General features: G+C 41.5%; 1 protein-coding gene across 1 annotated transcript in view; it reads left to right on the top strand.

Annotated features, from left to right (window-relative positions):
• Positions 1-24,502, top strand: part of SNTB1 (syntrophin beta 1) — a gene marked incomplete at its 5' end in the record, with an annotated part of 270,822 nt that continues 246,320 nt past the window's right edge. The window contains one exon of the mRNA XM_004373027.2: positions 1-493. Within this exon, the coding sequence (XP_004373084.1) occupies positions 1-493 (493 nt within the window). The remainder of the gene's footprint in view (positions 494-24,502) is intronic.

Genomic DNA, 24,502 nt, shown 5'->3' with positions numbered 1-24,502 from the left:
CTGCTGGAAGTTTTGGTGCGGGATCGCTGGCACAAAGTTCTGGTGAACTTGAGCGAGGACGCTCTGGTTCTGAGCTGCGAGGAGAGCGCGGCGGCATACAACGGCCCTGGGACTGCCACCAATGGCTCGTTCTGCAGGGGCGCCGGGACCCCGGGCGCAGGCGGCGCGCAACCCCCGGACTCGCCCGCAGGGGTCCGCACCGCCTTCACCGACCTGCCGGAGCAGGTGCCCGAGGCTATCTCGAACCAGAAGCGCGACGTGAAGGTGCTGAAGCAGGAGTTGGGCGGGCTGGGCATCAGCATCAAGGGGGGCAAGGAGAACAAGATGCCCATCCTCATCAGCAAAATCTTCAAGGGGCTGGCGGCGGACCAGACCCAAGCTCTGTACGTGGGCGACGCCATCCTGTCCGTGAACGGAGCTGACCTTCGGGACGCCACCCACGACGAGGCGGTGCAGGCGCTGAAGCGCGCGGGCAAGGAGGTGTTGCTGGAAGGTAAGGAGTTAACACGGCGTGGGACGCGCCGGGCGCTCACACACCCACCCTCACACTCACGCCACCCACGTGCCCCTCACACCCTGGGAGCACGGGGACGAGTGGTTGCCGGGAGTTTCCACAACTTTTACCCACCTGGGGGCAACTTCTCCAGCGCCTAGAGTGGTGACAGGCTTTGACCCAGGAGGTGTGTGTGAAAAGGCAAGGTTAGCACGGTTTACTGCGCTTCGACCACATGCCACTCACGGGCTGGGTCCTTAGTGAATGTTGTCTCATTTTACCTGCGGATAATCCGAGTGTAGTGTAGGGGCTGGGAACTGGAACGGGAAGTGAAGGGTAGACTCAGACATATTCACCCATCCACGTAGCGAAGCGGGCCCAACTTTTCCGCTTTGACAAAAATTTCCCCCTCAGAAGCCTGGGTGACCCAGCCGAAAAAGGTTGAATCATAAAGAGGTCAGAGAGAGGTGGCAACGTTAGAATGCTAAAATTCTGATCACCCTTCTTTCTTCACGTCTTTCCTGCAAATTGGACACTGGGATTATGCCTAGGGAGTTGTGCCAAGGGCTAGGAGTATGGTGCAGTTTTATGCACCAGTTCACTTGTCCTGCCAGGTGCCTGGCCGGTCAGTCTGGATTCCAGGTTGCTCTGGCTGGAGAAGTTTTTTTTTTTTTCTCTGCCTTTCTCCTGGGCTTGTTTTGGAGTGGTGCAGAAACAACTTTGCATTTCTAAATAGTTTCTCCTGCTTGTGAGGCGCCTTAGAAATGTCTCTCTTGAGATCAGAGGCTCCCAATCCCCTAATGATTGAATATGAATAGAATAGGAAGAACCTTTTCATGTTTGTGGATATGTGGGAGAGAAGGGCAATAGGGTAGTAAACCCATAATTCATTCTCCTTGCCATTGCAGATACATTGCTCACTTGGAATCTGTCTCTCTGCTCCTCAGCACTTTGTACATACCTCTGTCAGCACTAATCTTGTATTATTTTATCTACTTAGGCAGCTTCCCCCTAATTTGAGATTGTGTTCTCTGAGGTCTTTTATCTGTTGTGAATCTCTCTTGAGCCTACGTGCTTATTGGCATGCATGCTGAGTGAGTGAATGAATAAATGAATCCCTAGCCGCTGAAACAGAATGTTTCCGCGGAGACTTTGAAAACTGGGGGTTGATTGAAGTCCTAAACCAACGACATAAATCAATTTCCTGCTCACCTAGTGGCAGTGCTGGTGTGTGAAACCGAGAAAGTTCAAAGTTGGGAAACCAAATTTGCTATGTGCGAGTGACAGCTGATGCAACTCCCTGGTACATGGTGGCCCACCTCCTGGCCTAGAATACAGAGCTTTTTTGTTTGCTTATTTGTTTTGTTTTCTTCTTTTGTCTAGAGGATTTGTGTTGTCTTCATATTTAATTGCCACCCTGGATCCAGAAAGTGGAAGGCTATTTGCTTTGGCTTGATGATTAACATAAGTAAGCAGAGAAAAGGTTTTCTGGGCTCAAGTATGTGTTGGTTTGTGTGGCAAGGGGCAGGTGGGATGTGGGGCAAGTGTAGCTTGAACTATAAACTCCTGGGCACCTGCTCAGCTTGCGGTACTTACTATAAAGTATCGGGGGGGACAAAAGGCAGGTCATTTTTATTTCAGTCACTGTCCTCTGTTAAGTCCCTTCTTTTTTTCCTCTCCTCGCTCTCAGTTTAATGAATAATGACTTAGCGGAGAGATAAAAAAAAATCTCACCCCCCAAAAGCGGAAGAAAAGGTCACTCTCTGCATTTGGAAAACGTAGGCAAGGGGGAAAAACAACAACAGTTATGTGACTTTCTTTGAATCAGCCACTGAAAAGTGAGTTTTGTGAAAACCTCTAACAGGATATTCTTAGAACTTGTGTTGCAGGCAGGGCCTCTCCGGGAAGACCTATGAGCCTCCTAGACGTGAACCATCTTGGCTCAGTGTGGTAGCTGCTCCACAGCCCTAGTTTTCAGAAATCAACCGCTATCAAGAGAAGCAAGTGGAGGCCTTGCTCAAAACAGTGTCCCGTATTCTGAGTTAAGTGCTGCAAGAGAGAGCATATACCATCAAGTCACGTGTCACACATCCTCTCTTTTGTCGCTTGGCCTAGTGCAGGGGTTCTCAGCTGGAGGGACTTATCAGAACCACCTGAAGGGCTTTTGAAAGTCACGCACCTCCTTGCTCGTATTCTCAAAACACAGTGTTGATTACAGAATTTCTACGTAGGAGAGGCTTTGGACATGTAAGGGGAGAGGGCTAAGGAAGATGTTTTAAAGTTATAGTCATATGGCAAACACACTATTTTTACTTAGATTGCTTTTTTGGAAAGAAGATTAGTTTAGTCGCCCAACAGCTGCAGATATGCACCCCATGACATGATGTGTGCCCCCTTGTGGAAAGGTACTGCCACTACTAGTGGAACACCCTGGGAAGTGAAATCAAGAATGTGAAGAGTTTCATGCTTGTGTTGTAGTGGCAGATTCGGTCACAGAATTAATCTTATCTGAGCCTCAGTGTCTTCATCTGCCAAATGGGAATAAGGAAACCTGCTGGACCTGCTTACTTTACAGGACTGCTGTATAGGAGAGTACTCTGAGAATAAAACACTGTGAGTCGGAATCAACTCGAGGCAACAGGTTTTTAGGTTTTAATGCTAATTTAAAAATCAATATAACGCCCTAACAGTAATATAAAGGAAAAATGAAGTAAATTATATATTTTTTAAAAGTGTTTCAGTTGATAAATGCATGAGCACAGCTGTACCAGAGGTCATAGTGAAGGAGTCAGATGCTAGGCCCGGTCTATAAAATCACCATCAGTGCACAGCTACAAATGACAGTGGATGGGGTGCATGGTGTCATCTGGGATCTGCAAAAGTCTTGCACTGTGAACAACTCCCGAAGGGGTTGCAGAATGCCTAGGATCCCTGGCTCCCATCACTAAATGCTGATAGTTGGCCACCCTCTCTGACCCCCCATCCCTTGACCTCTAAGATGCCCCAGGCATTTCTGAACTGCCACTGGGGACTGGGATTTGAACCTCCACTCTCTTGAGAACCAGTGTTATATAAAAAATGCTAATTCTGCCTAACCACTTTATAATGCCTAACCTTTCACAAACTTTTTACATATGTCATCATAGCTAATGCTTATATAATAGTACTTTGTGCCAGAGGTGGTTGTAAGTGCTTTACATTGATTAATTCATTGGATCTTCACAATAACTCAGCACTGTCAGCGAAGAAGAGGAAGACCCTAAATGAGATGGACTGACACAGTGGCTACAACAGTGGGCTCAAGCATAACAACAATTGTGAGCATGGCATAGGACCAGGCAGTGTTTCGTTCTGTGGTGCATGGGGTTTGCTATGAGTTGGAACCGACTTGACAGCACCTAACAACAGCAACATCAGCATCCCTATTTTATAGATGAGAAAACTGAGGCACAGAGGTTTTAAGTCATTTGCCAAAGACACACAATGATTAAGTGCTGAGGGTGAGATTCAAGCACAGGCCATATAGCTTTTGAGCCTCATAAACAGCCCTATGGTATAAGCAGATTGAGGATATCGTTTTTGCTGTGTGTCGTCGAGTCGTAGCTTCACTATAGGACAGAGTAGAACTGCCCCATAGGGTTTTCTAGGCTGCAGTCTTTACAGGAGCAGAACACCAGGTCTAGCAGCTGAGTGCTTAACCATTGCACCACCAGGGCTCCTTAGATTAAGGATGCTTATCCCCAGTTTGTCGATTAGGAAGGTGAAGCTCCGAGAGGTAGAAAGATTTGTCTTCACTGGGTCTTCTTCTTCTTGTCTGGTGTATTTATATTCATTTTCTGTTGCGGCTATCATGGATTACTACCAATTTAGTGATTCAAAACAACACAGATTTATTATCGTATAGTCCTTCGGAAACCCTTGTGGTGTAGTGGTTAAGAGCTACAGCTGCTAACCAAAAGGTCGGCAGTTTGAATCCACCAGGCGCTCCTTGGAAACCCTCTGGGGCAGTTCTACTCTGTCCTATAGGGTCGCTATGAGTCAGAATCAACTTGATGGCAATGGTTTTTGTTTTTTATGGGGGGAGTGGGTGGTATAGTTCTTTAGGCCAGAAGTCTGACATGGATCTCACTGGTTAAAATCAGAGTCTTGGCAGGACTGCATTGCTTTCCGGAGGCCCTGGGGGAGAATCTGCTTCCTGACTTTTTCCAGCTTCGAGAGACTGCCCGCAGGCCTTGGTGCGCGCCCCGTCCGTCTTTACAGCCAGCAGTGGCAGGTTTGTGCTTCTCACATCCTGTTACTCCTGCCTCTCTTTGGTCTCCCTCTTCCACTTTTACAGACCTTTGTCCTTACATTGGACCCACACTGATAACCCAGGATAGTCTCCCTATTTTAAGGTCAGATAGTCAGCAACCCAGAAGAGCTTGGGCATCACCTGTAGCTCAGCGTGGCTCAGAGGGCGGAATGTAACCTTTAGACCTTGCTTAGGGGGAAGTGTGGGGAAAGGCTAGGGAATTGAGCAGGGACTGAGGCATGTAGGCCTTGTTACAGAGAAGGGTTTCATTCTGAGGGCAAAGTGTTTTAAGCAGGGAAATGTCACACCCACTTTTGCATTTCAAGAAGGTAACTCTCCAGAGGCATGCCTCTAGCCTGTGATTGGCAAGGTTCTAGTGAAATGCCCAGTAGCTCTGGGGATCAGCCACTCTACCCTGAATATACTCAGGAGCACCTTCGTAAGCAAGGTTTAGATTTGGGCAGTGGCTTCATTCACATTATGATGTGGTCATCTGGTCGACCCTCTGTGGATGCTCGCACTGGGATCACGATCACCCTTTTGTATGGAGAAGGAAACAGAAGTTTCAGAGATTAGGTGACATGCCTGAGGTCACCTTGTAAATGATGGAGCTGGAGCTGGAATCGGATTATCTCACACGCTGTCCAGTGCTTGTCACAAACTGAGACATCATACAGGAGACAAAAGGAAGTTGAAGAAGCATAAGGCATGGCCTCTGATTTCAGGGAGCATAAAGTATTTGAGGAGGTCGGGTATTTGAAGCTGATTGTGAAGTACTCAAGATTAGTGATACATATTAGTGTGATTTTTACTCCAGTGTGTAACACAGTGCCTGGCGCACAGTAGGTGCTTAACATGTGCTGGAAAGGAAAAAAGGAAGGAAGGAAGGAGGGAGGGAAGGAAGGAAAGAGGGAGGGAGGGAGGAAAAGAGGGAGAAGGAAAAGGAAGGGAATGGAAGAGAGAAAAAGAAGGAATTCTGGGAATTGGGGGAGTTAGTTACCCTTTTTATGAATCCCATCATCTACAACTCACGCTCTGAACTGTGATGATAAACATTTAACATAAGGAGCCCTGGTGGCACGGTGGTTAAGTGCCTGGCTGCTAACCGAAAGCTTCAGTGGCTTCACGGGTGAAAGACATGGCAATCTGCTTCTGTAAAGATCACAGCCTAGAAAACCCTATGGGGCAGTTCTAGTCTGTCGCATGGGATTGCTATAAATCGAAAGTTGACTCAATGGCACCTAAAAACAACAATAAAAAGTCCACCTTGCTATATAGAAAAGAGGAACCAAAAAAGTGACTCTTCAGACCTATAAAGCACTTACATAACATAGACCAGTCAAGAAAGATGGTAAAAGAGGAGACAGACATGGTTTTGAAAGTTATAGGAGAATGTAATTATCCTTTTAATGTGTTATTTATAACCACCTTTCTTTTGCTCCCTGTGGCTCAGGGACCTACAAGTCTGAATATGCAAGAACTCTTTCTACCTGTGGAGATGAAAACTATCTGCTTAGATGTTTTAATTGTTTCTTTTTTAAGCTTATGTATCAGTCTGAGAATCCAGACCGAATTCCTTAAGTGGCACTCATCTGAACGGTCCTTCAGTTCCTTATTTCTGCTGTGGTGGGGTAATGCTCTTCATGTTCAGTGGTGCATTTTAGCAGTCACCCCGGGGAGTGTGTATTAAAAATAACACACTGCACACAGCTCCACGTTTGTGAAAGGCATGTAGCCGAAGCTACCAGTGGTCTCTTTGGTGAAGGGAAATTATGCTCTGGCAGCTAGTGGCCTACTAAGAATTCTATTGCAAATGATGTGTTTCAAAGCAGTTAATGTTAAAGAAAAGCCAGATTTGCCCCTTCGTATATAGCAAGTGTTTTTATACCAAACGTCATTACCCACTTCACTGGCCTTGATCTATAATAATGCTTGCCTTTGGCTCTGGCCTGCAGAGTGAGACTTAAGGGAAAATTTGTAATATGCACCACAAAATAGAAATCCTAACAGACCCATGCAAATAAGCCCCATGCCCAAATTGGAATAGACAAGATGGAAAAGTGTATGATGAACAGTGATTATAAATTAAAATGATGAGCCATGACCACAATAGATGGACCCTGATAGAATGGGAGAAATGTGGAACAGAGCCTCAAATTCCTAAAAACCAAAAACCAAAAAAAAAAAAAAACCAGACCTACTGGACTGGTTGAGACTGGAGGACTCCCCAAGACTATTGTCCTGAGATACCCTTCAAATCTTAAACTGAAACTAACCCCTAAGGTCACCTTGTCACTAACTAACATATTGGCTTAAAAAATAATGAATATCACCCAGAAGTACTGTGCTCCTTTAAAAAAATCATGTATATAAAACCAAACAGTTAAGTTACTTTAAAACAAAGATGAGAATATAAGGGGGCAGGGAAACTAGATTAATGGAAACAGAGCAACCAGAACGGAAATAAAGAGAATGTTCATGCATTGTGAAGAATGTAACCAATGTCACTGAACAACTTGTGTAGAAATTGTTGAGTGGGAACCTAAACTGCTGTGTAAACCTTAACCAAAAACACAATAACATATTATTTAAAAAAAAAAAAAAAGATGAGCCATACTTTAGCCCAGTGAGTCGGAATTGACTTGATGGCTGCTAACAGCAACCAATCTTTTAAACTACTGCACCTCACTGTGGTTGGAAGCCTCATTCTTAGTGTATTGAAGAGTGTGGTAAAATCTATCTAAAATTTGATTGGTTGCTGAGTATTATCACAGTTGACATATCCAGTTTATTTGCATTGCTGTTCAAATTGCCACTGTTTCTTTCACAGTCAAGTTTTTTTTTTTCTTTCTTTCTTTTTCTCAAAGCAGGATACTGTAGTGGTTTAGTGAGTGAGCCATAGATTTACTCCATCTGGGCTTAAATCCTTATTCCACCTCTGTGATCTTGGGCAAGTTACTTAACTTCAAGCCTCAATTTCTTAATCAGTGAAGTCAGTCAACTCTTCATTGGGTTATTGTGAGGTTAAAAGCAATTAAGTATATAAAGCAGTTTGCTTATTGCCTGGTACTTAGAAAGCACTAAATAATTACTAGCTGTAAGTATCACAAGGGGCCTTGGTGGCTTAGCGGTTAAGCACTCAGCTGCTAACTGAAAGGTCAGCAGTTCGAACCTACCAGCTGCTCCACAGGAGAAAGATGTGGCAGTCAGCTTCCATAAAGACTTTCAGCATCGGAAAACCTATGGGGCAGTTCTGTCTACTCTGTCGACTCGACAGCAGTGGGTTTGGTTTGGTTTACATTTGTGTCAAATTCTATGCTGAGCTACGTATAAGTTTCAAATAGAGGGTTTGATCATATACGTGAAATAAAAGGCAAAATCATATAAGTTTTATGAAGTCTTCTGCGGGCACCAAGCTACAGTTTGAAGTCCCTAGGTGGTGCAAATGGTTAATATTCTCGGCTACTAACATAAAGGTTGGAGGTTGTAGTCTACCCTGAGGTGCCTCGGAAGAAAGGCCTGGCGATCCACTTCTGAAAAATTAGCCGTTGAAAACCATATGGAGCACAGTTCTACTCTGACACACATAGGGTTGCCATGAACTGGAGTTGACTCAATGGCAACTGACCTGGAAGGAACAGTTCAGAATTTGCCATGTTAAGGAATTGCACTGTCTGACTGATACTCTCGGAGAGTTCATTTGCTTTGTGTGGGTGAGAGTTATAATCCCACAAGAGCATATTTCGTTGATGATTTTTAGTAGCATCGGATGTTTTTCATCAACCAGACCACAGTGTGGACTGCTGGGGATTTTGATGAGTAAATGTGAAATATGTCTTTAAATGCTGATCATGCAAGAACACGCAGAAAATTGTTTTGCAAAGAGCAAATTGACAAGTGAGGATTTCACCTACACAGCAAAATTCAAAATTCTTTGAAAATTTTTCAAGTAATTCTAGGAATGTGGAGATCTTATTTTCCAAAGCAACTAAAATGTCTCCTTTATGAAGAATGTAACACATTTATGTAACTATTACTAAACCAACATACTTAGCTTTTTACTCAATTATATTGTACTGTATTTCATGCAGTCCAGAAACCACCCAGTGGAACATACATCACTGTTTTATTTATCCTTGAGATATTGAAGAAATGTCTAAGATGGAGGTCTGATAGGATACTTGCTTAACGTTAGGGCACCTTCGGTGCTGGGATTAATGAAAAATAAACTCATCCAGCAGAAAGGGACTGACAAAGAAACTCCGAAGTCTCAAACCTTGGGACTGGTAGAAGGAAGGAAAAGTATCTCCCTTGAGATTTTAAATCACGAGACAATTCTAATCAATACTTAACGTCTGGATTTATTACATCAAGGTGATCAAAACAAAATATTTAAGCAGATAATTTAAAGTGCTTTCAGGCTGTTAGGGTTCCCAGGTGACTGACAAGCTATGGTAAACCCTCTGGGGAAGAACTCGATTTCCCTCTGGACCTCCAGTAATTTTAAGTTGCCAGCCTTTTTTTATTTTTTATTGTGCTTTAAGTGAAAGTTTACGGTTCAAGTTAGTTTCTCATACAAAAATTTATACTCTCATTGTTCTGTGACCCAAGTTGCTCTCCCTGTAATGTGACAGCATAGTCCTCCTTTCCACCCCGGATTTCCCATGTCCATTCAACCAGCTCCTGTCCCTTTCTGCCTTCTCATCTTGCCTTCTGACAGGAGCTGCCATTTGGTCTCATGTACCTACCTGAGCTAAGAAGCACTCTCTTCACGAGTATCATTTTATGTGTTATACTCCAGTCTAATCTATGTCTGAAGAGTTGGCTTCGGGAATGCTTTCAGCTCTGGGCTAACAGAGAGTCCGGGGGCCATGTCTTCCAGGGCCCCTTCAGTCTCAGTCAGGCCATTAAGTCTCGTCTTTTGACTAGAATTTGAGTTCTGCACCCCACTTTTCTCCTGCTCCATCAAGGATTCTCTGTTGTGTTTCCTGTCAGGGCGGTCATTGGTGGTAGCCAGGCACCATCTAGTTCTTCTGGTTTCAGGCTGATGAAGTCTCTGGTTTATGCAGCCCTTTCTGTCTCCTGGGCTAATACTTTCCTTGTGTCTTTGGTGTTCTTCATTCTCCTTTGCTCCAGGTGGGTTGGGACCAATTGATGCATCTTAGATGGCCTCTCTCTGGCTTTTAAGATCCCAGACACCACTCACCAAAGTAGGATGCAGAACATTTTCTTAATAAGCTTTGTTATGCCAATTGACCTAGATGTCCCCTGAAAGCATGGTCTCCAGATCCCCACCCCTGCTACACTGGTAGTGTGTTTCTAGAAATTTGTCCATTTCCTCTAGGTTTTCAAATTTGTTAGAGTACAGTTTTTCATAGTATTCTGTTACGATTCTTTCAATTTCAGTTGGTTCTGTTGTGATATCACCCATCTCATTTCTTATTCAAGTTATTTGCTGCCTCTCCTGTTTTTCTTTTGTCAGTTTGGGCTATGGTTTATAGATTTTGTTGATCTTTTTAAAGAACCAGCTTTTGGTCTTGTTAACTCTTCCAATTGTTTTCCTATTTTCTATTTCATTTAATTCTCCTCTAATTTTTATTATGTGCTTTCTTCTGGTGCCCAAGGGCTTCTTTTGCTACTCTCTTTCTGTTTGTTCGAGTTGTAGAGTTAATATTTTGATTTTGGCCCTTTCTTCTTTTTGAATGTGTGCATTTATTGTTATAAATTGACTTTGAGCACTGCTTTTGCTGTGTCCCAAAGGTTCTGGTAGGGTGTGTTTTCATTCTCATTTGATTCTGTGAATTTCTTTATTCCATCCTTAATTTCCTCTAAAACCCAGTAGTTTTTGCTGTTTAGTTTCCATGTGTTTGATTTTTTTTTTTTTCCTTGCTTTTTCTGTCATTGATTTCCACTTTTCTGGCTTTATGGTCAGAAAAGATGCTTTGTAATATTTCGATGCTTTGGATTCTGTTAAGGATTGCTTTATGGCCTAATATGTGGTCTGTTCTGGAGAATGTTCCATGTGCATTGGAAAAGAAGGTATACTTGGCTGCTGTTGGGTGGAGTGTTCTGTATATGTCTATGAGATCAAGTTGGTTGATTGTAGCATTTAGATCTTCTGTGTCTTTATTGAGCTTCTTTTTAGATGTTCTGTCCTTCACCAAAAGTGGTGTGTTGAAGTCTTCTGCTATTATTGTTGAGCTGTCTATCTCTCTTTTCAATGCTGTTAGAGTTTGTTTTATGTATTTTGGGGCCCTGTCATTGGGTGTATAAATATATATTATGGTTATGTCCTCCTGGTGTATTGACCCTTTAATCATTATATAATGTCCTTCCTTAGCCTTTGTGGTAGATTTTACTTTAAAGTCTACTTTATCAGAGATTAATGTTGCCACTCCTGCTCTTTTTTGACTGTTGTTTGCTTGATATATTTTTTGCCATCCTTTGAGTTTTAGTATGTTTGTGTCGTTAAGTCTAAGGTATGTCTCTTGTAGGCAGCATATAGATGGATCATGTTTTTTTTTTAATCTGTTCTGCCACTCTCTGTGTCTTTATTGGTGAATTTAGTCCATTTACATACAGCGTAATTATTGATGGGTATGAGTTTACTGCTGTCATTTCGATGTCTTTTTTCTGTGTGTTGTTTAGTTGCTTTGTTCCACTTAATTTTCTGTTGAGTCATTTTTCTTTACATATTTTCTTTTTGTCTTTTTCATTGTTGTTGATTTTGTACTTGCTGAGTCTTTATGTTTTTCTTGTTTTCAATTTTGATATGTAGGATTGTTAGTTTCCTTTGTGGTTACCTTAGTATTCACCCCTATTTTTCTAAGTCTAAACTACTCTTTCATTTCTTTATATCACCTTGACTTCCTCTCCATATGAAAGATCTATGACTACATTTTTTTTAGTCCCTCCTTTTTGTTTTAATGTTGTCATCTTTTATGTGTCAACATCTCTGTTTCTCTATTTACAGTGTTTTAGCTTTGATTTATTTTTGTTACTTCCTTATCTGGGTTTATAACTGGTTGCTCTGTCCTGTGTTCTAGTTTTGGGTTGTTACCTGATGTTATTGATTTTCCAACTGGAGGACTCCATTTAGTATCTCTTGTAATTTTCGTTTGGTTTTTACAGGTTCCCTAAACTTCTGTTTATCTATAAATGCTCTAATTTTGCCATCATATTTGAGAGACAGTTTTGCTGGATATATAATTTTTGGCTGGCAGTTTTTTTCTTCCAGGCTTTATGTATGTCATCCGATTTCCTTTTTGCCTATATTGTTTCTGCTGAGTAGTCCAAGCTTATTCTTATTCACTCTCCTTTGTAGATGACTTTTTGTTTATATCCCTAGTGGCTCTTAAAATTCTCTCTTTATCTTTGGTTTTGGCAAGTTTGATTATAATACGTCTTGGTGACTTTCTTTTGGGATCTACCTTGTATGGTTTTGTATGAGCATCTTGGATATATATCTTCTCATCTTTTATGATATCAGGGAAGTTTTCTGCCAACAAATCTTAAACAATTCTGTCTGTATTTTCTGTTATGCCCCCTCCCTGTTCTGGTACTCCAGTAACTCGTAGGTTATTCCTCTTGATAGAGTCCCACATAACTCTTAGGGTGTCTTCATATTTTAAAATTCTTTTTTCTAGTATTTTCTCAAATAAGTTGATTTCAAGTGCTTTGTCTTCAGTCTCACTAATTCTGACTTCTATTGCCTCAATTCTGCTCCTATGACTTTCTATTGAGTTGTCTAATTCTGAAATTGTATTGTTAATCTTCTGGATTTCTGATTGCTGTCTCTCTATGGATTCTTGCAACCTGTTAAATTTGTCATTATGCTCTTCTCTAATCATCTTAATTTCCTCTGTTGCTTTGTCTGTGTGTTCCTTGGCTTGTTCTATGTTTTGCATGATCTGCTTCCTGATCTCTTAAAGAGGGCTGTATATTAATCTTTTGTATACTACCTCCAGTAATTCCAAGAAGTTCTCTTCCTCTGGAAGGTTTCTTGATTCTTTGTTTTGGGAGCTTGCTGAAGCCATCATGGTCTGCCTCTTTATGTGATTTGATATTGACTGTTGTCTCCTAGTCATCAATAAGCTATTACATTTATTTATTTTATGTTTGCTTCCTGTGTCCCAGCTTCTTGTTTTCTTTCTTTTTTTTTTTGATACGCCCAAGTAGGCTACTCACGTGAGCTAGTTTGATTATTGGCATCTTTGAAGCTGTAATGCCCTGTCACCAGGTGGTTTGATCTGTTACTAGATATGTGAGTCCAGAAGTCCATTTACTTTTCTTGTGTGGATTCACCTCAGGTGTCCAGGTAGTTGGTCACCAAGCGTGTGGTGCAGGCTCTCACCTACAGTCCTAGATGGGCAGGGGTGATTGGAGTAGGCACAGGTATCTGGCTGGAGTAGGAGGTCATGCGCTGAGCAATGTAGGTGCCTGACGGCTGCCCGAGTGTCTGGGAGGAAAGCATGTCCCTGTTCCCTAGAGCGCGTAGGTGGGTGGGTTTTGCAGCCGGATTATGCACACCCAATACTGTTGGCTGTAAGGACTGGGAGGCACCACTTCTTCTTGGACTCCTGTCGCAGGTGGCTCGGTGGCGTGTGTGGAGCCACCAGTCCTCAAGCCCATGGTGTGGGTAGGTGAGGACCCTGCTTAATGGGCAGATCAGTGTTAAATGTCATGAACCTGCCACTCTACCATATAGCTGATACAGTTGAAGTTAGGCCTCAGGTATATACCCTGTTGTACTGTGCTAATGAGGGCCTGTGCTGTTGAAATGTTCCCACACAGGTCTAGACAGGTGTGAAATGCATTCCAAGTTCATGGAACCCTTATGCCTCTGCCTAAATAAAGGAGCTGTGCCTGTGCTGAGTTCCTGGCTTAGGGGAGCTGGCAGATTGTTTTTTCCTGTTTGTTAGTTTGTTCCCTCTCCAAGGCCGGGAGAATGGTACAGGGTGCGTGACAAGTCCTACTTCTGGCCCAGGAGATGAGAGTTGCCAGCATTTTTAAGGCACATTCCTAAATAAATTCAGAGATGATAAAATATAAAGAAAATGGGCAGTTTGAATTGATTAATTATAGTGTATAATAGTTACATAATTAATTAGTAAAATAATTTATTTATCTCTTAATATTTGTAAGGTGGGATCTTGTTGGCAGATTAAAGCAAAAACCTATAGAGGAATGAGGTGAAATTTCTGTTCTTCTAAACTACGACAGTCTAGAAGGGAGACAGATTACATTTATGTAAATATATTTATGTAAATTATAAGTAAATGTTGCAATAATAATAAATGATAAAGGAGTAAATGCTTTGAGAGAGCTTGTGGAATGACTGGAGAAGTAGTTACTAAGGATATCTGAAGTTGAAAGGAATGCTTCACAGAAGAGGTGATGTGTATTATTAGTAGGATCACATAAAGTGAAATATAAAATATAGGCAATTGCTTTGCTCTTTGGGGCACAAATACTTTTATCTGCAGCATCCTTTCATCTTCAGTGAAAATCAAGGTCAATGACTTTTCATTTTTGCTTGCAATATCTATGTATTTTCCACTGTTCTCTACTTCATTTTTAGAATTTTTTTCTAAATCAAAAGAACACAGGCTTATAGCATTCCTTTTCCACACCCCCTCATGATATCCAGAAGAAACCACTTTCAGCTGTTTTCATTGTTGTTATTCTCATATTCTAAGTAATATGCTTATACTGATGCATCTTGATATATCAATTTCAGGCATTGTTGATTAAATCAGTCTATGCTTCTAAAGGGAGCCCTGGTGGTACAATGGTTAAGCACTTGGCTGGTAACCGAAAGTTTGGCGGTTTGAACCCTCCTATAGCTCTGCAGAAGAAAGACCTGGCAATCTGCTTCTATAAAGATTGCAGCCAAGAAAACCCTATGGGGCAGCTCTACTCTGTCACATTAGGTTGCTGTGAGTCAAAATTGACCTGATGGCACCCAACAACAATGACAACATGCTTATAAAATTATGACCACTGTTCACTTCCCAGCCAAATAATATCCTATGATTAGGTTTTCTGGAGTTACTAACTACTACCTTTTTTTTCTTTTTCCATTTGCTTAGTTTTCCTATACCTATAACAATAGTTTCTTTTCCCCAAATGTAACAATAAATGTATCAAATTCCTAGCATTAATTTTTATCAAATGCTCATACATATCAAATAATGTACCCATTCCATTTATTTCTTTTTATTGGAGCCCTGCCACTCTTGGCTTGATGCATGGCTGTCTCCCTTGGGCTTTCCTTAACTGTTCCTGGATCCACTGTTACCTTCACTCTTGGTTTATTCCCTGGTTTTGCTGGAGCACATTCTCCAGTAGCCTCCTGAGAAAGAATACTTGGGAGGTAAATGTTTGAAGATATTGTTAATCTATCCTCTTACCAGATTGATAATTTGAGTATGATAGTCTAGACTCAGTATCATTTTTCTTCGGCATTCTCCAGAGTTGCTGGTGAAAAGTTTTAATGCCATTCCCATTCCCTTTCTTTTACGTGTGGCCTGTTTCTTCTTTCTGGAAACTTTTAATAACTTCTTTTTACCACTTATATTCTCAGTTGTATACAGTGATTTGCCATGGTGTGAGTCTTTTTGTTAATCAATTTGCTCAGCATTTGATGGGCACTAATAGGCAAAAGCCATAATTCCCAAACTGTGCACCTAGGCACCCTGGGGATGCTATGAAATTCTTTTTTTTTTTTTTTTAATTAATTTTCAAAGGAAAACTCAGCAACATCTCTCAGATACCAGGCAAATGCCAGTAACGATGTTAGATTGCTATATTCTTCTCAATGATGTTATATCTTTGCAAAGCTGAGTTTTCTGGGTTTAATAACCACTGTAATTTAAAAAAAAAATACTACTTGAAAATTAGTGTGAAAGAGGAAATGAGAGTGTCAGTATCCAGTATGATTCCAAGGTTTAAGAAATTGTCTAGTGCCAAATAGGTGCTAAGTTTTTAAGCCATAAATTCTTTTTACACCCTTTGGATCTAATAGTTGATAAATGGAACTGTTACGTATTTCTTTGAGCCAGGAAAAAATCACTTAGACGTTGTCATTTACTGAGAAAATTTGTGATCTCTGCTCTGAAAACTCGTACACTTTAGTTCTGGAACATGTTCCTGTGTTATTTCTTTGACAACTATTCCCCTCCATTTTCTTTGCTCTCTGTGTGTGAAAATTCTTCTAGTTGGATGTTGGATCCCCTGTTTTGACGCACTAATAAACTGTCATATTGTTTTTTCTCCAATTCTTTTTATTTTTGTTCTTTTTTCATGGAGAATTACTAGATTTTTATCTACAACTGTTGTATTGATTTTTTTTTTTTCATGTTAGCTGTCATGTCTCTAAGTTTCAAGAACGTTTCCTTATTCTCTGGTGGCTCGTTTTTTATAGTATCCTCTTGTTTTGTAGATGCGATATCTTTACTGTCTCTCTGAACATATTAATAATAGTTTTCTGAATTTTTTTTTTTTTTACCGGTATTGACTCAGGTATCTCCATGATATCTCCAAGTTCCTTTCTTTCCACTTCATTTTTGAGTGTGCTATGCGTATCTGATAATTTCATCTATTTTGAGATTTGTTCCAAGTTTGTGTTCCCCCAGAGGTAGCACCTGAGACAAGGATCTAAGTGCAAGAAGTTTATTTGGGAGGTAATCCCAGGAAACATTGGTAGTGGAGTGAGTGGGGAGGTGAGACAGTGAGGGAAATGAACCAATATGGTGTAGTGGTTAAGCGTTCAGCTGCTAACTGGAAGGTTGGTGGTTTGAACCCACCCAGTGGCTCCGGGGAGGAAGACCTGGTGATCTGCTTCCACAGAGTATTGTCTTAGTTATCTAGTGCTGCTATAGCTGAAATACAACAAGTGGATGGCTTTAACAAACAGAAATTTATTGTCTCACAGTCTAGGAGGCTAGAAGTCTGAATTCAGGGTGCCAGCTCCAGGGAAAGGCTTTCTCTCTCTGTCAGCTCTGAGGGAAGGTCCTTGGCATTAATCTTCCCCGGCTGAGGAGCTTATCAGCGCAGGGGCCCCAGATCCAAAGGATGTGTCATTCTCCTGGCTCTTGTTTCTTGGTGATATGAGGTCCTCATGTCTCTCTGCTTGCTTCTCTCTTTTATATCGCAAAAGAGATTGACTTAAATCACAACCTAATCTTGTAAATTGAGTCCTGACTCATTATCATAACTGCCTGTAGTCCTGCCTCATTGACATCATAGAGGTAGGATTTACAACACAAAGGAAAATCACATTCAGATGACAAAATCGTGGGCAGTCACACAATACTGGGCATCCTGGCCTGGCCAGGTTGACAGATATTTTTCAGGGACACAATTCAATGCATAACAATTAGCAAAACCCATTGCTGTCCTGTGTCGATTCCGACTCATAGTGACTCTATAGGACAGAGTAGACCTACCGTTTGGGGTTTCCAGGGTTGTAAATGTTTACAGAAGCAGACTGCCATATCTTTCTCCCTCAAAGTGGCTGGTGGATTTGAACCACCAACCTTTGGGTTAGCAGCTGAGCATTTAATCGCTGTGCCACTAGGGCTCGTCTGTAAATCTCACAGCCTAGAAAATCTTATGGGGCAGTTCTGCTGTGTCCTGTGGGGTCTCTGTGAGTTGGAATCCATTCAGCAGCACCTAACAACAACATGAGAAACTCAGCCTCTCTGGAGTTCAGCATATCTTAACTGAGGTGAGGAAGCCAGGTAAAATTCATTTACCAACTCTCTGTCCATCATTTCATTAGAGCTGCTTTTAGGGGCATCAACTCTCTGGTACTTCTTACTGGCCCTTTGTGTGTTGTTGTTGTTAGCTGCCATTGAGTCTGCTCTGTCTCACTGTAACCGGACTGTTCCAGGTCTACTCCATGCGGCCATAGACACACGAAATGGGTGAAAGCTGGAGAAGAAACTTTATTTGGTTGGCCAAACAAAGGAACACACTGAGACTTTTGTTGCCAAGATGGCTCCCTGAACAGTGGCTGAAACAGTATTTTTTAGGGGAAGAGTCCTGGTGGAAAAGAGCAAAGTCGTTGATTGGTCTGGCCCAAAAAAGACATTCCTAGGACAGTTCCGTCGTCTGTACTTGCACAGTCCAAAAGGTGGTTGTGGGGGAGGGGTCTCTCAAACCCGATCTTAGGCTCGGACTCCTCGCTTCTGAAAGTCTTCCCCCAATCTTGGGCCTCTAAAGTTTGGTTTCGTCTGGCGGGAGAAGAGTTCTGGGGTCACCCAGAGGACGAGGTTGATGGTTCTGTGCATGTGAGGTGGGCCAGAGTTGGTCTTAACTGGTTTTGTGGTCTGCAGACCCCAGCCTCTTATTTTTCGTATCTTGGGCAGGAAGTTGGCCAACTGCCTAAAAAACTTCTGAAGAAACCAGTTAGAAGGGGAGGTGGCTCATGCCACACTACTTACAAGTTGGGGGTTGGTAATGGTGCCTGGAGGCTGGGGTCTCATCATGGCGACCTTATATACAAGAGAACAAAATGTTGCCCAGTCCTGTGTCATCCTCATAACCACCAGCATGTTCTAGTCCATCATTGCAGCTGCAGCTGTTGTGTAAATCCATCTCACCGAAGGTCTCCCTTGCCCTCCCTCGTAGGCCCTTTACTTCACCAAACACTATGTCCTCCTCTAGTGATAGATCTCTCCTGATGACGTGTCCAAAGCAAGTGAGTTGGACAGTGTTCTGTTGTACTCCATAAGGTTTTGTTGGCTAAATTTTGAAAGTATGTCACCAGCCTTTTCTTACTAGTCTGTCTTAGTCTGGAAGTTCCACTGACATCTGTCCACCGTGGGTGACCCTTCTGGTATTTGAAATACCCATGGCATAGCTTCTAGCATCACAGCAACATGCAAGCCACCACAGTACAACAAATTAAAAGACAGGTGATAGAAACTGACAGATGGGTGATGAGATCCTTTGTGTACTCCCTGCCCCAAAGATGTCCTCAGGCAGAGAACTGCAGGTTTTCACTGTACTCGGCCTTCAGCAAGTAGAGGTAAATGCAGATATAACCTGCTAACTTCAACCTTCATCATAAGCACATTTCCTCATTTAAAAGTGTTCAGAGGTAATCATGGTCAAAGGTGTAGTGCTTATCTAGAAACCTTTCCCTCCCAAATCTTTTGTAAAAGGCTGATTAAGACATGATCAAGAATGCATACATTATCGTTGGAAAGCCTTGCAAGGCAAAATTTTTGGCCACCTATCCCTGATTTTTCATTTCTTTGAATGCGTGGGTAGCAGAGAAACTTTCAGATCTAGTTGGTAGTTGATTTCACGGCTTCTGCTGATAGGTTATACTCAAATTAGATTAATTGAACTGAATGGGAGTATTGTACACAGCAAGGTGTCTCAACCTTGGCACTAGTGTCATTTTGAACTGAGTTATTTTTGGCTGTTGGGGGATCTCTGTACATTGTAGGATGTTGGGTAGCATCCCTGGCATCTGCCCACTAGTTGCCAGTAGCACACCTCCAGTTGTGATAACCAAAAATGCCTCCAGACATTGCCAAATGTCCCCTGGTTGACAAAGTTGCCTCTGACTAAGAACTCCTGGTGTACAGCCTACAGTACTGGTTCTCAATCTTGACCATGCCTTGGCGACACCTGGGGAGCTTTAAAAACTACTCACAACTGGATCCTTCCCCAGGAGATCCTGATTTTAATTAGTCTGGGGTTCAGTTTGGGCATTAGGCGATCTAAAAGCTCTCCAGCCAAAAACATCTTGACATTAACTGCACAGTAGCGAAACATATAGAGTGTAAGATAATTGGGAATGGTGGGGACTGTGGTAAATTGGAATGATCAGGGCTGCTCTAAGGGAGGCAGCTTAAGCTACTTGTTACCATATGAAAGCTGTCACTTTTGTATTTGCCTGAAGTCTCTGGGTCTTGTGGATTGATTTACCTTTATTTGTGCTTTGGCATGCCCAGGAGACATTAACAGTACACTTCTCTTTTGGTAGTACTATTCTTGGTATTACAACAAGGCAACCATTGAGTCTCAGAGTGACAGTAAAACACATGGACTAGACATGGAGCAAAGTGGACCAACTAGCTTTGTGACCTTGGGCAATTACCTCACCTGTCCAGGCCTCAGTTTTCTCACTGAGAACATGGGGTTAACAATAGTACTTTCTTTGTAGGGCTGATATGAGAATTAAAAGACTTAATGTATGTGTAGGACTTCGTACAGTATCTAGCATGTAGAACTAAAAGTATGTTAGTTATTATTACAATACAGTAAGTCCTTGGGTTATGTCTGATTTACAGACAACTCAGAGTTGCTCTTTAATATGTAAATTTTCCCTCACTTTGAAACGATTGAGCCAGCCCCTACTCACAACAAATTATTCATCACAATCACCTTCACTTGCTACACATGCAGCTTTTAAATCATTGAAAAGGCTTCAAGCCTTTACTTGCACTCAAGTAAGGCTAAATAAATAAGAACCACATGCACCTGTTCCGACTTACGTACAAACTTGACTTAAAGACACACTTAGCAACGGATCTCATTCGTAAACCAGGGACTACCTGTATATCTGTCTTCCTCCACTAAAAAGAAGGGATCCTCAAGAGAAGGAATCAGGCCTTGTCCATCTTAACTCTTCAATGAGCTGAACAGAATTGACCCATTGACAATTGTCTGTTGGTCACTAGCCATGGCCATGACACAGCAGGATTGGGGCAAAAGTAAGAAACAAATGGCTTTGGTTGGTGCAATTTACTGAGTATGAAATAATGTACACAGCTTTGGGTCGACAACTCTACTCGAATGTCCCTAGGCCAAGGGCTCTGTTATACCGATTCCTGGTTAAAAAACAAACCAAAACCAAACCCAGTGCCGTCGAGTCGATTCCGACTTATAGTGACCCTATAGGACCGAGTAGAACTGCCCCACATGGTTTCCAAGGAGCGCCTGGTGGATTTGAACTGCTAACCTTTTGGTTAACAGCTGAACTTCACCACTACGCCACCAGGGTTTCCTCCTGGTTAAAAGGGGGCCTAAATTAACAAAGCCAGATGGGCTATCCAGATCCTTACTTCCAAAACTTGGAAAAATAGAAATTGGAAATGGATTTACGGGCTTTCAGATATTTTATACACTTTAAAATTTTTCTATGGGTAGATTTTATTTTAAATAATAACTTGTGCCACAGAATCTATGTCTCTCCATTTTACCAGAAAATATATTCTCCACAAATTCAGTTTTGCCTCAATAATTATGAAATGACAAGAGACCATATTCCTAGTATGATATGTTTATCAGTCAGTCTGCATTTATCAGGGGAAAGAAAATGAGTGCTTTATAACTGTTCCAAAGCATTGAATGAAGTTGCATATGCTTTGAAAATCCCATAAAGTCTGGAAGACCTATCTGAAAGGAGAAACTCTTTAAAGAAGGAATCTCAGTAAATTTTTTTTTAAATTTCATTTCAGCTACTTTACTCTTTTGGAAGTGTACATATTTATATATTTACGTGTATATAATGTAAAACATGCATAAATAGATACTTTTGAAAAATTGAAAGGTTCCCTGATAAGTTGTAGAGATGGAACATACAATGTAAAATATACATAAGACCAACAGTTTTGTTAAATAAGTGTTACTGTTAGTAAATACTGTAAATATAAAGAGAGGAAACCTGAAAGTTGGGGACAATAAGGAATGCTTTCTTGCAGAGCTAGGGCCCATTTATATATTTACCCTGCTTTCCTCATAAGCACAAGATAGTACATATCTTTGTATACTCTAGTATATATATAGAGAGGGAGCGTATACTTTATTCTGAAGTCCCTGGGTGGTACAAACAGTTAACATGATCAGCTGCTAACGAAAAGATTGCAGGTTTGAGAAAGTCCTGGCCATCTATTTCTGAAAAATCAGCCATTGAAAACCCTATGGAGCACGGTTCTACTCTGACACACGTGGGGTTGCCATGAATCAGAGTCAACTCAACAGCAACTGGAAAAACAACAACTCCATATGCTTATTGGTTTCTTGTCTGTCTCCCCATGTTCACAGCTATACTCCCAATGCCTAGAGGAGTACTTGGAACTTAGTGGACACTCAATAAATATTTGTTCAGTGAATGAATGAATGAACAGCTTTCTTTAAGTAATTGAAGACTTTATAGAAAACGCTCTAATTAGTCAGTCTGAAAGAAGGGGCTTACGCTTTGGATTTTGCTTGTGAAGGTCTGAGAAATTTCAGCTGCTGTGACTTAACTTGGGCTGGTGCGGGGTAGAGGTGATGTTGGAGGGAGTGTGGAGAAGGAAAGATCCTTTCATCAGAAATTTTCAGCATTCCATTCTGAGTTTATGGAGGTGTGTCCTGCTTCAGGGTAGTGTATGGTCTAAATGACTTAAGCCTCTGCACTTTCTTGCCAACTGTTTGTGACGTTAACCTTCTTAATACTGAAATCAGCAGCTGTTTGCTCATCCCTCCAGTTTGATTTATGAAGCGGAAGGGAGCCACATGGAAAGAAAGCTTCATTTCCTGGATCTTACCCTATTACTGCCATAACTAAACCAATTGCAGGATATTTTCTTTCCGCAGCATGAAAAATAATCATGCCTGACCTATATTAAAAATAAGTTGAAGCATATATTTATCGTTGAGAAAGACTGTGGGCTAGTCACACTTTTAAAAGTTCTTTCATGTGGTTCAAATAGCAAATATATGAAGGAAAACCCCCAAAACCTTAATCTTTTTTTTTTTTTTTTTTGGTTTTTTGGCAGCAGCATTAAAATTCAGACTAAACTTTTGATTGTTAATATGCTCTAGAATCTTGTAAATAGGATTTTTTTTTAAATCACCTTAGAAAAACCTGTATTTGGCTAGTTCAAACAATGTAGGGTTTGAAGTTAAGTAGGCTGATTTGCAGTTGCACAGCTCTTGGACCCTGACTGCCCGAATCTTCATAATTCCAGTTAACACTGGAAGACAAAAACGTTTTGAAGTAGAGTTAGTCCCTTGAGTGGAATAGCTGGTAGATTGTATATTGATACGTTGTTTGGGAACAGCTTTTCTTCATGGGTAGCTGGTGTCCTGTCTTAGCTCTAAACTTGCCTTATCTCTTTAGCAATGCGATTAGAAGTGGTTGCTGCAGTTGCTGTGGAAAAAATCCACCAGGAGGTTATTATATTTAATGTTTCAGAAAACTTCCTTTTGAAGGCGATAACAGTATTTCTTAATCACGGGGCTGTTGGGCAAGCACAGGTGAGTTGCCTACCATTAAATCACTCTGTCCTTAGGACATAATGTTGTTCCTTGAAAGTATTTGGCCCCCCTTCCATCACTCTTTCTTCCCACCCTCTCTTGATGCCAAAGAAGGCGAAGTTCCCAGACTTACTCTCCACACCCAACAAGGTATTCTTTCAGAAATTCAGTGTAAATTTTTTTTTAACCCATTCCACCCCAGTTGCATCTCCAAGCTCATAATGCATGTTTCATATTCAGTTCAGTCCCACAGATATTTACTGAGAGTTGCCTGTGTAGAAACCCTTATGGTATAGTGGTTAAGAGCTATGGCTGCCAACCAAATGGTTGGCAGTTAAAATCCACCAGGCACTGCTTGGAAACTCTTATCAGGCAGTTCTACTCTGTCCTGTTGGGTCATTATGAGTCAGAATCCACTAGATGGCAGTGGGTTTGGTGTTTGGTTTCTCCTATGTAGTGAGTACTAGGATAGGTTCCAGGGATAGAAACATAATCAAACACCTGTCCTCAAGGTGCTTACAATCTCCTGGGGGAAACAGGCCTATAGAGAGGCTATCATCTTCCCTCTTCTTCTGATAGAGTTTGCTTTACTTTAGAATCGGAAGAAGCCATAGTGTAATAGCCAGCTCAATTCTGATAAAAAAAGGTAGGTTTGAATTGTATTTCCGTTAATGTTGGTTACATTCCAAGTATGATCCTTGAAAGGCAAGCAGTGGAGAAGGAGAGGACTTTTTTTTTTTTAGTTGTACTTTAGGTGAAAGTTTACAACTCAAGTTAGTTTCTCATACAAAAATTTATACACACATTGTTATGTGACCCTAGCTTCTATCCATGTAATGTGACCGCACATTCCTCCTTTCCACCTCAGATTTTCCGTGTCCATTCAACCAGCTCCTATCTCTTTCTGCCTTCTCATATCACCTCCGGACAGGAGCTGCCCATTTAGTCTCATGTATCTACTTGAACTGAGAAGTCATTTTATGTCTTATAGTCCAGTCTGTTCTTTGTCTGAAGAGTTGGCTTTGGGAATAGTTTTAGTTCTGGGTTAATGGAGAGTCTGGGAGCCATGTCTTCTGGGGTTCCTCCAGTCACAGTCAGACCATTTTAAGTCTGGTCTTTTTACTAAAATTTGAGTTCTGCACCCCACTTTTCTCCTGCTCCGTCAGGAACTTTCTGTTGTGTTCCCTGTCAGGGCATGTTCCAGTCTCTCCACAACCTCTCCAACATTTATTATTTTGTGTTTTTTGGATTAATGCTAGACTTGTTGGAGTGAGATGGTATCTCATTGTAGTTTTGATTTGCATTTCTCTAATGGCTAATGATCATGAGCATTTCCTCATGTATCTGGTAGCCACCTGAATATCTTCTTTGGTGAAGTGCCTGTTCATATCCTTTGCCCATTTTTTAATTGGGTTATTTGTCTTTTTGTTGTTGAGGTTTTGCAGTATCTTGTA

This window comes from Trichechus manatus, unplaced genomic scaffold, assembly GCF_000243295.1.
Source record: "Trichechus manatus latirostris isolate Lorelei unplaced genomic scaffold, TriManLat1.0 scaffold00022, whole genome shotgun sequence".
Classification (NCBI taxonomy): domain Eukaryota; kingdom Metazoa; phylum Chordata; class Mammalia; order Sirenia; family Trichechidae; genus Trichechus; species Trichechus manatus.
Note: the sequence above shows the minus strand (reverse complement) of the source record. Positions and strands in the feature narration are given on the sequence as shown.